We start from the raw sequence: 15,183 nt of genomic DNA on the forward strand, positions 1-15,183 counted from the left end.
GCCCATTTGTTAGCTCAACATGCTAAGTTTGTTCATGATTTTGAGGCATGGGTTGAGGAAGCCCCCAGGTTTTTAGAACCTGCTGTTGCCTCTGATGTTGTAGTTTGTATTTGACTCTTATTGTTGTGGTTTGTACCTGACTACTATTATTAATATAAAGTAGTATTTTCCTATCAAAAAAAAAAAATAAAAGGATAAAATTTTGGATGGAGATAAAGACTAAATTATAATAATTATAAATTATAAAATAAAAATAAAATCACAACACACTACACCACACTTTTGGTGCGATGGTCATTTTATAAAAGTATAAAGTTCAAGTTAGGACACACACTCAGCCTGGGATTTACTGGACTTACTGGGTTGACAACGGCACAGATCACGGTCTTACAAGTCTCAATAGTACACATCTGCAACAAATTGGATGGATAAAAACAGAAGCAAGAAGAAGCAGATAACTGGGAAACAATTGATCAACCTGAACAAGTAATCAATGAATAAAAGCAGATAGATAGGAGGCTCAGCCTTCCAACAAAAAGGGTAACAGTAACAATAGATCTGGAGGAGATGATGAATAGTAACTGAAGAGTTATCAGGATGTAGATGTAAAATAATGTAAAACAGTTAGGAGATAACATATATATAATTCAAAATAATGATAATAAATGGACAAAATAATGGATAACTATGGCGGTAGAACCTGCCAACTTGATTAATTCAAAATAAACTGTAAGATTCTCCATCTTATTATTCTTATTCACCATATATAGCAAATGTATTGACCTAGCTAGCTAAGCTAATTTGTAGCTAGCAGGTTAGCTGAAACTTCTCAAACCACTTGAGGAATCCTAGAGCAGCATCTCTTGCCTTCAATGGTGAAGGCGTTTCTGGAGTGAGTGGCTTAAACTCAGCCTTCCCTTCAGCGAGACACATCTCATTCTCTTTTCCTTCCACAGGAATGAATGAGAAGGTGACCCTATATGGATCGTACATCCTCCTCAAGTCACCTCCGATCGCACGGTATTTTACGGACTGCCCCATCTCCACCTTCTCTATCTTCTCAGTTGATTCTTTCACGTAGTTGCTGATGGCTGCGTCCACCACTTTTGCATCAGAATTTACATCCATTTTTATATAACTGCGTAAGTGCACAAAATTACACATGTTTTTTTTTTTTTGGAGGTTGTTTTGGTTCTCAAGTTTAAGGATGGAAGGTGATTTTGAAATTAAATTTGAATTAAATTTACGATAATCTTGTTAGGGAGCTTTCAATGGTTATGGTTTGGATAATTCACCCGAACTTGCTTTGGAAATTTTCGTTTTCTTTTTTTTGTTGACCTCACACATGTAATTTTCTTATTGGGAGTTGAAGCTTAAGGCTCCAAACTCCAGACTCCAGACATATTTGGAGTCAAACCTTTTTCTTATTTATATTTATAACTATTAGTAAGGAATATATTATATCTTAAATTTACTTTTCCTCCTTACTAAGAAATTTTTTTAAAATATAATAGGATATGTAGAGGATATCAAGAATGCAAAAGGGAGTGCATATTATATAGGGTTATGTATGATTCTGTATGAACTTAGTTGTTATTTTAGTAGCTTGAAGTCTAGCTAGAGAAATAGCTTCTTTATGGGATTTTTTTTTTTTAATTTAGTAAATAAGTTAAAATCAAGTTTAAATGTATTTGTCAATAAAGTCATGAATATAATGCTTGATTTAATTATATTACAACTTTAATTATATGTTTAAATATATACATATATAAAAATATACTTATATAGACATTTATATATATAAACATTTGTAAATAAATTCATTATTATTTGCAATTTATTAATATTTAATAATATAAAAATCCTATTTTGTTTAAAACGAAATAAGGTTGATAAATCTATTTTTTACAAATTCATACACAAAATCACTATATCTAATTAACTCAATTAAGCTTATAGAATCAAGCTTGAGAAAGACATATATATATATATATATACCGGGGCCAAGCTTAAAAAGCCTCTAACTTCCAGGGCTGCCATCTCCTTGGATGTATTCAGCTTGGGCAAGCATTTCAGGATTTATTTTGCTGATAACTTCATTGTCTTTGTACATTTCCCATGCCTTCTCGGCAGGGTTGTTGAGCACCACTTCACCTTTCATGCTCCTCATCTCTCCTTCTGTCTCTGTCTCTGTCTCTCTCTCTCTTTAGGTTTGTCTTGTTCTATGATGAGAGGATGGATGGGATGGGTTTATATAAGGATAGATGACTAAGAGCTGCTCTCTCTAGGTGGAGATGTAATAATTAAAATTACCACTCAATGAAGCCACACAACTCTCTCTCTTCTCTCTCTCTCTCTCTCTCTCTCAATTATATACTTCATGTTGATTTCAAATTAATCACTTTGACTTTCTAAGTTGTTTTGACTTGTTCCCATAAATGAGTCATTACTAACTTAAATAGATAGTAAATTTCACCTGAGACTTTATTATTATTATTTTTTATATGGGTTTCGTTAATGAGTGCCTAGGTTAAAGATTCATAATTGTTCAATTATAAGCTGTAATATATACTTTTCAAAAAATAAAAACACATGTATTAATGATTCATTAGTTTCCACGTACAAATTTATTGTGGTTGAGTGTGATTTTTTAAATATATATATGTACACTTTTACTTTATAAATGTATATATATATATATATATTTTTAATAAAGTATCAAGTGTATCACATCCACTGCCTTGGCCTTAGGAAATTCATTAACAAAATCATTATGTTAAGAGACTTAACACATATATACTAAACAGGAACAATGAATACTTGATTAAATTGTGTTACTCTATTATGATTTTTTTTTTTAGATTTTAGTGATAAATAGTATTACCCACCATTCACATATAGAGATTGTAAATTTTTAGATAATTATATTTTTTTTTTGGTTGTTATTTTTACTTTTTAGTAGAAATAGACCTCTTAAGAGTTTGAATTGCAACAATTTTAAATTAAGGTTTGGTTTGGGTCTAGTGCCCTGTGCATTGAACACAATAGGATGTTGTCATGTGTCCAAAAAGTGTCCCGTTGCAGCATCCCATCAAGTTATTGCATAAAATGCATTGGACCTAATCTTCTTCCTTAAATTTTTGGTTAAACTACTATTATTGAAGCATCAAGATTTAGTAGTTTAAGACTAAGGTCAACGGAATGTAGATTCTTTTAGCTTGTTATACCTAGATGTTTTGTTGATAGATCGTGAAGGTCCAGGAGTTGGTGCCTATAGATTCTTTTAATCGTCCTACAAAATACGGATATGCAAAAAAGAAATTTTCAACAAATGGAGTCATTTCATTTCAAAAGTAGATGCTAAGCTTCATATTTACCTATATATTTTTTTAGAACAATTGATGCTTCAAGCCTTGTGGTGTAGTGAACATGACGGGATTCCACTAATCTACAAATAATTGACATTAATGCGTTGCCCCCCACCCCAAATTCGTATAAAACGCCTTTAATCTCGTGGAGTCAGTTTCCTCTAGTGGCTAAAAACAAAAAATAAATAAAAATCATTTCATAGAAGCTTTTGGAGGAAGAAAAAAAAAATTCCTCTTCTAAATAATTTTAAAAGAGAAAAGGAAGCCAAGAATATAAAATAGAATTTAGGAGTTAAAAAAAAAAATACAAATAAAAACATTTTACACGCTAAATATGCTGCCCCTGCAGCTCAAATCCACGCCCTCTCCCCTATTCCACCAAGCACTTGGTGCATAAAGAGATCCCAACTCGCCCAAATGAAGCAGTGGTGGGCATCCAGTTCTTATAACTAGCTATCGTATACTTGGTAATATTACCACGCCAGCTAGCTACAAGGTTTAATAAGCATGGTTTGACTTCAGGAAATATTCTATCAAAAAAATGAAGTTTTAGTTGATATAAATTATAATAGACCATTAATTGATTTTAAAACCAAAATTATATAGTTCAGTTAGTGAATAATGGATCAAGCACAACATCTTTGAATATATAAGAAGTTGGACCATTTTCCAAAAAGTTAGACAGCCCACTTTATAATTTGCATTAAAATAAAATAAAATAAAATAAAAAAGATTAAGATGGTGGATAGCATAATATAGGCATACAAAAAATGCTGTGGCATCCGCACATGGCATTATATGATTTTTTTTTTTTGGAAAAAAAAAAAAAAAATCCTTTCCCTTTATTCTTTATAGGCTTTGCGTGGTCTACCCTCAAAAGTCGAAACAATAATCCCTTCCACTGCTAAATATACTTTCCTCACGTGTACAAACAATAATACAATATAAAACCATAACAAAAACAAATTGTAGTTGCACAACTTCTTGTAATCAATCTCTGAACCCAAAAAAAAGAAAGGGGGTGGAGAACATAAGCTGTGTAGGCTAACAGAAATTAAGCTGCCTGCCAAAAAGGAGAACCTAGTACCAATGGCATGAAAAACAAAGAGTGTGTCTGCTGCTCACTCTTTGAAGCAATCACATGGTTCCTTCCGGGACGAGTCACTTGAAACAATTCTTTTGCTTTGCTAACCACTAAAGCGTAAAAGCTAAATACCCCAAAGCAAGGGCAAAACGGCTTCAGAATTTCTCTATAGTTCACAAAGACATAAAATGGTAACAAGTTAGCTATTGCAATGGAAAGCAAAAAGTTGTCAAAAGCAGAGTTACAATGAGAAATTTGTGAAGTTCTAAAGTGTAATTCACAATAGCAAATCCAATGGGAAAACAAAATGTCGCTTGTGAGGTCTAGTTCAGTTACCACAAGTGGAATGAAGCAAATCTATAGGTTGGGGGGCTCTTTATCGAGCTCTGCACTCAACATATGATGAAGAAGGAGATCAATCCTCTGGCTCCGTGATTTTGTACTGCACCAAGCCAAATGAACAAGACAAGGCAGCTGTTAACGTCCAAAAATGGATGCAAATAGAGCTTTCAAAAACTTTAAACTAGTTCATCATACATACCCAACAGATCGTCGACGATCGTTTCTGCCCTCTACTGCCTAGATTGAAAAGGTAATAAAATAATTATATGATTCAAATATTTTAATAGAAATATAAGTATAAACTGGTGAGGGGATCAAAAACATTGGAGACGATGGTGACAAAAAAGAAAGACTACCACAAACAACATCCAGTTCAAAGCAAGAAAAACTCTAATTATGGTCAATAAAATTTCATTTCAACTACTGGGGGTTGGTGCAGCTTAAATGTATGACGGTAAAAAAAAAAAAGGCTCTTACTAACAACAACAACAGATGATTAGTTTAGGAAATTAATTCTAATGGAGGTGATAAGTTCTGAGGATAACAATAATGATTTATCTATTGCTAATAAAAAGCAAAGAAGCCATTACTCTGCCAATTTTTTTTTGCAAAAATATAGATATCAAGTAACTTTCAGAATGTATATATGGCAATGCTAAGCAATGTGGGCAAACTTCCATCTTAATCATTTCTGAAGCCTGAATAGATAACCTAACACGGCCCTATTAACATCATTGAAGATTTGAGAAACATGCAAAACAACCTGACTTAGGAAATAATTGCAATTTCAATTTTAAAACTTTTGAATTGCCTGCATTATCTCTGCAGCATTTTCATACAAGTGGATTAATAATCCCAAATCAGTAGGAGGCAAATCAAGAGGTATCCTGAGCTTTTATGCACTACAACCCATGTAACTTTTCAAAAAAAAAAAAAAAACGTTCCTTTAAAATTGATTAGTCAGATAGTCAATGAAAACCTAAAAATGACAAGTTAGATGCTAAAATAAAATCATGATGCGATTTTTTTTTTCTTGAGTTGTGTCTTCATCATAACCAATTATGGGACTTCACAACCCAGTAACATGATAATCAAACAATTTTCAAAATATATTTATAAGTAATTACAAAATAAACCCAGAGCTTGGTATTAGCATCAAACTAAACCTAAAAGATTTGATTGCACTAATGTCAACCCTATAATCTTAAAAGTGTTACAATGTGCTCTTAGTAAGTCTTTGAATTTTTTAACTAAAAATAATGGAAATCCATATAAGTTGTACTTAGAATTTATCTAAGCAATAAAAATTCAACACAAGAGTTGCAAATGGTATTTTGGCACAAAACAAAATTCAGAAAACAGTTTATTTACATGTAAAACCTAATCAATAAACACAATTTAATGAAGATGCCATCATTTTGGAAGTTTGTATTGTCATTTTATCATTCATGTGAAAGGCCTTTAGCCTCCAAATAGTTCTCAAGGGCAGTTTGCTTCAATTTCCAATATCTCTAGTTAATAGGCCTCAGTGAAGATCTAGATTGCAACAATTTTGAAACTAAAGGGTGGATATTGATGGATTGAGAAACTCAAGAGTTAATTTGAAAATCACCCTAAAATTCTAGGAGGATCTATGTAATTTTCTTAAGTGAAAGGGAAATCATATATCTGCATCACGCTCGCATTTTCAGGAGATGAACCTGGCTGCATAGCTTTGATTTTATATTGAAATGATAAGTGCAGGGCAACTACCAACCTTATCTTGTTCTTCAAAATTGTCTGATGACTTGAGATCCATTTCCGCAAAGAATGCCTCCAATACAAAAGCTACAATCTGAAATTACATGAAAAACAAACTCCAAAGTTAATCTTCATTTGTTTGGGTAATTAATACACAATTTTTTTGAAAAGAGGAACACATAATGTCAACAGGAAATTATAAAGCAAACCTAAAGCAATACAATTCACAAACATTACAACCTAAAATAAGTAGAATAAATAAACTCTACATTAGAACATGCTTCTAAAGTACCATACTTTCGAGCCCATTTCAAACTACAACTACCTAAAAAATAATGATATCATATTGATAACTGAGAGCTCAATATCATTCAAATGTATAACTGTTTCTTTCTCTCAAAATTACCCACATCAAGCAAAGGGGCATTTTTTCCAAGTAGAGCTTCTTCATTTACTAAACAAATAAATTTAAAATTAAGACAAAAATGCCACAGTAGCAAAGGCTTCTCATATTCCAAATTCCCGACAAGAAAATCTTTAAAATGTTAAAAGTTAGTCATTCTCAACAACCCTGTCTGGAGCGCATGTAAAATTTTTAGGATGGAATTGGGGCCCCTAACTTAGCCAAACCAAAACTGTTCTTTGTTATGGGCTGACCCTTGTGAAGTTACTATGTATGAATGCTTCATACATAAAGGTAATTACTGTCACTCTCTATGTTAAATTTTAGCAAACAAAATTGTAATGACATATTTCAACTTTGGTTTTAGTCGATTACTGAAAATCTATTTCTTCAGCATCTTATTCAAGAAACAAAGTTGCTCTGCCTCATAAATTGCAAAACAATCAAATGGCAGGCATTTTGCTTCTGCAACACATGGAGAACGGGCCAATAAGCTTTAGCTCATATGGCACCTCCTTCTCATATAGTGGGTTTAGACCACACTAAGTGCTTGTGTAACTTATTAATTTTAAAAAACATATAGGCAACATTGTTGAAAAAAAAAATGGAGCAATAGTAAATAAAACTTACCAAATTTAAAAGCAGTAACACAGTTATTAAGTAAAAGCTGACAAAATAAGTGAGGCTCCAAGCAGTTCCTGTTAATTCCTTGTAGCTCTGAAATGATGAATGGCAATTAAAAGAATGACTCAAAGTGTAGGTCACAATTACAGCTCAGTTTTAACTAATTGAACCATAAAAGTAATAGCACAGGATTAAGGAAGAACTGCTGATAACAACTTAAATATGCCTGAACCTCTTCTATAGTCCAAATATTAGTTGTATGCACTACATGCGGTTTACTGACATTTTAGATGTACAGATATTCTGTAGGGTGGAAAAAAAAAAGGTTTAGTGCTAAGCTAGTAACACTACTGAACCAAAAAAGGATTCAAGCCTTGATGTTGGGACAGACACAATGACGTGGATCATACCAATTAACTTGTACACTTTGAACAAGAGGGAATTCATGTCAGACACAACACTTTCCTATCATGGCAGGACATGCATGAACAGAAATGTGCCCAAGAATATGGTTGCGTTTCTGTGACTCATAAGAACCAATTGTCCAATGGAGTTTGGGTTGTGACAGGTTCCCACAAGATCAGTTCTCTTATGTGGGAGTTTCTACAAACCATCCACTAGGTGGAGCCTAAATAAAATCCATGGGTCCCATGTGGGATCAAAATGCATGGATTGTCTAGATCCATGCAATCTTTGCAATGCATTTTAGATCTAGTGGTTGTGGTTTGCAGTTTCCAATTTTTACTCAGATAGGTACAGAGTAGCCAACCCATTAACAGCTCCCTCATAAAGAACCCCAATCTTCTGTCACCATGGAGGTATAGTCAAGAAAGCCTAGATTCTCAAAATCACAATAAAAATAAAAAGAGAGAAAATAAAGGGGGGAAAAAAAAAAGGAAAATCCCAGCAAGCATTCATGAGGACATAAATCATAAAAGAATCGCCAAAAAGATAGTATCATTCACTATGTAGAGAAAGATGATCATTCAGTAATACCTGCATCCATGCTTGCCAGTTTCCCATGACCAGTAAATTGAAAAGTGTCACCATCCCATTTGGATAGTCATTGAAATTGAAAAGTAAATAGCTGATTTTGTTAAGAAAAATGACTGAAGAAATTGACACTTACTGTTGCAACTAAATCTTTGCAGAAGAAATAAACAATTTACAAAATAATTGAATATAAATATCTAATAGAATTTTCCTATAATAGCCTTTTATTAACAATATAAAACAAAAAGATATAACAGTTATGCCATGGCTGAATAAAATGAAACCTTAGAAAAGAGTTTATTAATGAATAAAGGATACTCATCATCTGAAAGATCAGTCCCGTCCAAACTGGCATTTCCAGCATTGACAAGCCCACCAAAGATCTAAAAATTAGAAGAAGAAAAAATTTGGAGAATGCTTTAACAGTAACATAAATGGGGAAATATTCAATATGACACATGGATATAGCTATCAGATGCCTAAATATCAAATAATAAGGACCTATAGATTAGAATTGTCAACCTTCAAAATGTGACTGATGGAACTTTTGAAACTAGGTCTAAATCAATTAGGTATAAAATTTACCCTCCACACTATATATTAAATTTTAAATCTGTGAAGACACATAACAGAAACTTGAGTATTTCCAAACATATGCTGAAAAAAAATTGTAAAAGTACAGGTTAGATATTTTTCATGTACTTCCATTTAATCTAATAGGGAAGCACGGAAGAAAGAAGAAGAGCATCTTTATATTAGTCAATTACTTTCTTTGAAATCAAGCAGGAGAAAAGAACTTACCTGTACACCAAGAGAGCAATAAATACATAGGACACAAAATATGGTTCCAAGGTATGGCATCAAACTTGGTATAAGGGTTATGAAAGTGGCAATGTAGGCATGGTAACGCTTGACATACATCAACAGCCTTATCAATCTTAACATTCTTGCGAGGAGAAGGTAGCGAATCCTGTTAACATTAACAAAGGAGAAATAATTGTAGACAAGGAAGTGCTTTGAAAGCTATGATAAACCATAAAATTCCTGTATCAAATTTATCAATTTAATGTTCTGTGGACATCAGAGCAAACACAGGTCTGTGGTATGATCACTGGTATTTTCCTATAAGAAACTTGTAAATATCATTAAGAAGTATCCTACATTGAGAGCAATTTGACAAAGTCAATGGGAAGGTCATGTAAATATCATCCAAAAAATTGTCATCATGCCTAGACTAAGAAACTTATATTCTTCAAAGATTTTCATATTATGTAAAAACTCAATAGCAAAGTGTTAGGAAAAATACAGTGAGGGAAAACGACGAACTCTCATGTAAAGAAGAAAAATATTTTTAAGAAAACTATTCCCTACCATTCACCATTTGAAAGGAAAGTAAGTCCTTGAGGGGCCACAAAAGTCAAGGTTTCTCCGATAACTGCAAACATAAGAATCATCAATCAATAGTGATATAAATGGAACAGAGAATAACACAAAAGTAAATGATGTTTATTCCATAGAATAATCAAAAGGGCCAATTAGCAATAGCAAAAGTTGTTTCTATAGACAATTCCATGTATCAAATTTAGCAATATTGTTATGATGCCTATAAGACTGATTTGTAAAGAAATTGCAATAAATAGTACTACAAAGGGATGTTATTTTCCAATCTGATTACCTATTATCCAAGTGACCATAAAATCAAAGCGGTTTTGACCATCCCTCCAATAATTCTCAAATCCAAATGAATATATTTTCAAACCCATTTCCAGCACATATATCCATCCTGTCGGATAAAATGACAAAATAAGAAAAAGAAGAAGAAAAAGCCACCTATTAATTTCAGAAACAGAAAATAAGATTAGTCTATATAGCACACATAATTTGGAGTAATGAGACCAATCAAGTAATAAAGAGCAAGTTAATAAGTACGACATTTCTAAAGGAGTACCAAAGTCTCAAAGCATAAAACAGACTTCTAGTCCAAGTCAGAACATGTAAAAAATAGTAGTTACTTTTTCACTTGCCATCACTACCGAAGACTATTACCCAAGATTATCAAGTATTTCCTATTAAGCGAGCATGCATCAATAAGTCCAAAAGTCAGTCTAGCAGCAATAGAGACTGCCAACACTGCTATCAATAAGTTTAGCTATTATTCAGAATGCTCCTTTGCCTGTGCGCGTGTGTGTTGTTGATGATGCGGGAACCACAAGCAACAATTTATTTTGTTTTAGTTTTATTTCTTTTTGGACATTAATTAAAATTTTATTTCATTTAGGCCCTAGTACTCAATTAGGTTAATTGGTATTTTTATTTAAAGCTTTGTGTATTTCTATCATTCAATAAGTAGGGTTTCCTATGCTAATTAGAATTAGGATTTAGTATTCTTTATAAGCAAACTATTGTACTCCTTTCAAGGAGATGCAATTTTGATGTATGAAAGTTTCTTTTGGCTTTTGTCTGGTGCAGACTCCTAGTGGTTTTTTTTTTTCTCACATGGTGTTGACTCCAAGCAAGCCTAGGAGCTGATTCCTAGGTTCCTATCCTTTATTTTAATTTTATTGTTCCAAAGTTCTGGCTTGTCATGCTTCAGTGTGTTTCTCATCTAGCATTCAAATGTTGCACTTTCCCTCACATGTGATCTAAAAGACCCTAAGCATGGCCTTGGTTCAAATATAATACAGTTATGCCTCCAGTTTAGCGCCTGAAAAGGTATCAACATTCAGGAAGGCCATCAATATTGGTTCCAAACATCAATGCTGATGGTTAGAACAGAATTGACCATCTCAACCATTGAATATATACATAGTTATGATGGATCATTTCAAGCTCTCATCACTGACATAACTACCAAGGTCACTAACTGCCATTTTAATATATTAATCCACTACGAGCTAATTGTAACAATGAAAATCCTTTAATGGACAGATATGTGAATGCTAGACTTGCATCAACTCAGAAGCTCACCATAAACATCTTTATACTATAGATTGTTAGTTTAGCAATAATTCACACATGTACATATGAAGATAAGTTGATCCTCAGCAAGCACTTACCAAAGACAAACTCTACTTCTTGCCACGCCTTTTGAGCAGAATTATTTTCTATATCAAGCTGCAACAAAATAAGCATTCCACATTAGCATGATTTATAAATGTCAGGATAAAGATACATGAGCCACTTCCCAATTAATTGTTCTAGATCCAGTAATCAAGAAACCAAAAGCACAACTCTATTACAAAAACAACTCTATCAATAGTTTGGGGTGCCATTGAGTATCAAAGTGTGTTCAGGAAATGAATTTAAATATTTAATTCTTGGTTCTGTCAGATTTTTTGTTTTAACTTGCAAGAAGGTCAAAGAGTATCTCTGTTAATGGAGCATTGATTAGAAAGGCTTCCTCAGTATTTTTTGAGAATGTTAGAGGGAAATATTACTTTCTTTTAATGCCAAAATATCCCTATTAATGGCCTCATCTCTCACTTTATTAAGTGTGCTGGAGCCTTTCATCATCCTAAAGGATGGACATCGGTATTATAGTTTGAAATCAAATAGACCAGGTATCAGATGGTAGACATATCATCAATTTTCTTATTCTAAAACCAAACTGAAAATGATGACATGTAAAGAGTAGTGGAAATGGCTGTTCTTAAGGTAAATAAATCTGGAACACTAACAACATTCAGGATGTTGACCTAGAATCAATTGACAAAAATGACTGGTAGAATATTTTTGACATCATATGTGCAATTAGCACTTAACTAGGTGCCTTTGTTAGTTAACATGTAAAAATATTCTGTTACAAACTCATGGGTAAAACTCACCCTTGAAAATTGGTTTACAAGGGGAGAGTGCTCAAGAGCTTATAAACACATGGTTAAGCTTATATTTAATTCATGTGGGACATTAGGATCATAACATACTACCACGCTTCGCAGTCGATGTCCACGACAGTTCACTCTAGTGACACTGATCTGATGGTAAGCCTTTCTATTTTTGGTGACTCCACTCATCTATCAGTAATTTTAATCAAAGTGGTGGTTGGCTCTGATACCAAATGTTATAAACCCATGGGTAGAACTCATCTTTGAAAACCAGCTTATAAGGGGAGGGTGCTCAAGAGCTTATAAACACATGATTAAGCTTATAATTAATCCATGTGGGACATTAGGGTCATAACACATTCCTCTTCTAAGACTCGATTGTTGTGGGGTCTGGGATTTAAGCATTCAACAGTGACACGTCCACAACTGACAAAATATGGGAAAAAAAAATTACCCAGCACTATAATCATAGGCAACTTAAGCTGCAAACTCGTTGCAATCTAGGCCAAAAGAGGAGTACAATTTAGAGGACGCTTCAGCTGAAAATTGCATGATTAGTACTTGATGTCATGACGCTTACAACTTGTTTATTAATTTGTAGAAACAAGTAAAGATTCACCAACTATCCTAGGAATATGGAGAATTATGAGGATGTAATACATTTTTTCCAAGAAACTTGCAAATTTATTATTATTATTATTATTATCATTATTATTATTATCATCATCATTTACTTCTTGTTGTCAACCTACATTATTACACATTTACCCCTTACTATGGGTATGTTTAGTAGACTGTAATAGACACTGTAATGTAATAGTTAATCATATGGTTTATTTATTCTTTAGTTTAGTTATGGTTTTATTACAAAGAAAAGTCATTCTTTATGAATGACTATTTTTTAGAATAGGGAATAATTATTCATCTCTAAACGGGTTGTAAAAGCTTTTCCTTAGTAGGTGTAATAATTTCTAAAATTAATATATTTACAAATATACAAACTCTCCATATACACATACCAATTACAACAACAACAAAAAAAAAAAAAAATATATATATATATATATAACCTCTCTCTCAAATTTAAAAATTATTCCTTTTTAGGAAACATTGAATAGCTAAGATATTTCCTAATGTTACAACTTACAATCAAATGTATGAATATATTTAGTTATTTCATTATAACACCTTTTATTTCTAGTAATAAAGATTATCATCACTGTTGTAACTCCATTTTGTGTACCAAATGTGCCCTATGTAAACACTACTCATAGCAATCATCATCCTCAGAATCTTTAGTATCTACGGTTATTCTACCAGTATAAAACCCTAAAACAAAGAATAACATACATACTCAAAATAATAAATTCACAGACATGTTAACAATAAAATTGACAGTTGCATCTGTCTTCAAAAATTGTAAATTCCTCTTTCCCATTTGGGCAGTTAATAAAGATCCCCGAAAGCTGCTGCCTATTGAAAATGTTCTCAATTCCATTTGCATGGAATAATGAAAAGGGGTCCCCTCAAGTATGGGGTAGGGGAAGGGGGCTAGGAAAGCCAATCGAGAACCAAATGACAAACACCACAGAAAAATAATTATGACTGTTTGAATTCTATTTCATTTGAAACATGCAGTGATGGAAAAATAAATTATTTTTACACCACAATGAACTTTGACAACAAATAGCATCTAGAAATTACATCCTTAAAGAGTCAATGCAAGTTTATTCATAAGCAATAAGATCATACCACTAAAGGCATCAAACAAAAATATTAAAGCAGAACTTTAATTCATAAATATCAAATAAATCCAAAGCAATGAACCCTATATGTTGACCATGCCATGGTGGCAAATGAAAAGCACCAGTTCTATTAAAATAGAGGTCATACCGTTGTTTCCACAATAACAGCAAACAGATTTAGTATGAGAATGGAGGATATAATGTATCCAAAAATAGGACTCCGCACAAAGCCTTTCAACTTTTTAGAGCAGGGTGAATTGTAGAATGGAAAATATTCAAAGCGAGATTCCTGCAAACAAAATACATAGTATCAAAGGTGCAATATAAAAAGCTCTTTGTCACTCAAAAAGAAGCTTACTGATGTTTCAGATCTAGGGCATTTCGGACTTACACACTCTTCCTTTGGGAATTTTAGAGCAATGGCATTGCAAAGGTAAGAAAATTCATTTAGGTTGATCTACAAGTCAAAAGATGAAGTTCAGCAAACAAATTAGAGAAATACACATACAACAAATGATAGTAATCATAACATTTTGCTTCTACAATGTCCATCTCTAGTAAAAAACAGTTTAAAATACAAGGAAAAGAAAAACCAAATTTTATTGTTCTTTCAAATTATTAGGTTGCACCACTTGTAATCCTGTTGACCAAAAATAAGCTGTTTACCACTTGTAATGATTTGCATTCTAGAATGGCGTTGTTGAAAGATAAATGATGTGAGAACACTGAATCTCAAGCAAAGGCAAAAACAGTCATGCAGTGGTAAGCAAATGGTAGACTTGTGTGAATGATGAAGCAGGTTGAGTTATCACACTACTTTCTTTACCCTTCCAGCACAACTAGAAGATCAAAATTTAATATCAAGGTGTCAAAATTTTATTTTATTGAAGCCTCTATGTTAGGAAGGAAGAAAAGTGAACGAAGCAAACAGAAAGGATGAAATATTAGTAGATAACCAGTTTTCATGTTTTGTAGAAGGGGAAAAAAAGAATGAATAAGGTTCACCTAGCCCCACTATGCATCATCCAATTGATCCAAAATTTAGGAAGAGATCGAGGAT

The 15,183-nt window shown here is 32.8% G+C and overlaps 1 protein-coding gene across 1 annotated transcript in view; it reads right to left on the bottom strand.

Annotated features, from left to right (window-relative positions):
- Positions 1-4,248: 4,248 nt before the first annotated feature.
- Positions 4,249-15,183, bottom strand: part of LOC112018561 (two pore calcium channel protein 1A) — a 39,646-nt gene continuing 28,711 nt past the window's right edge. Inside the window, exons 11-23 of the mRNA XM_065778486.1 lie at positions 14,515-14,580; positions 14,272-14,412; positions 11,611-11,668; positions 10,230-10,337; positions 9,926-9,989; positions 9,356-9,524; positions 8,873-8,937; positions 8,558-8,648; positions 7,568-7,654; positions 6,551-6,628; positions 4,994-5,031; positions 4,789-4,894; positions 4,249-4,618 (exon numbers count right to left, since the gene is read on the bottom strand). Of these exons, the coding sequence (XP_065634558.1) occupies positions 4,810-4,894; positions 4,994-5,031; positions 6,551-6,628; positions 7,568-7,654; positions 8,558-8,648; positions 8,873-8,937; positions 9,356-9,524; positions 9,926-9,989; positions 10,230-10,337; positions 11,611-11,668; positions 14,272-14,412; positions 14,515-14,580 (1,050 nt within the window). The 3' untranslated portion in view covers positions 4,249-4,618; positions 4,789-4,809. The remainder of the gene's footprint in view (positions 4,619-4,788; positions 4,895-4,993; positions 5,032-6,550; positions 6,629-7,567; positions 7,655-8,557; positions 8,649-8,872; positions 8,938-9,355; positions 9,525-9,925; positions 9,990-10,229; positions 10,338-11,610; positions 11,669-14,271; positions 14,413-14,514; positions 14,581-15,183) is intronic.

Source organism: Quercus suber, unplaced genomic scaffold, assembly GCF_002906115.3.
Source record: "Quercus suber isolate HL8 unplaced genomic scaffold, Cork oak 2.0 scaffold_184, whole genome shotgun sequence".
NCBI classification, from domain to species: domain Eukaryota; kingdom Viridiplantae; phylum Streptophyta; class Magnoliopsida; order Fagales; family Fagaceae; genus Quercus; species Quercus suber.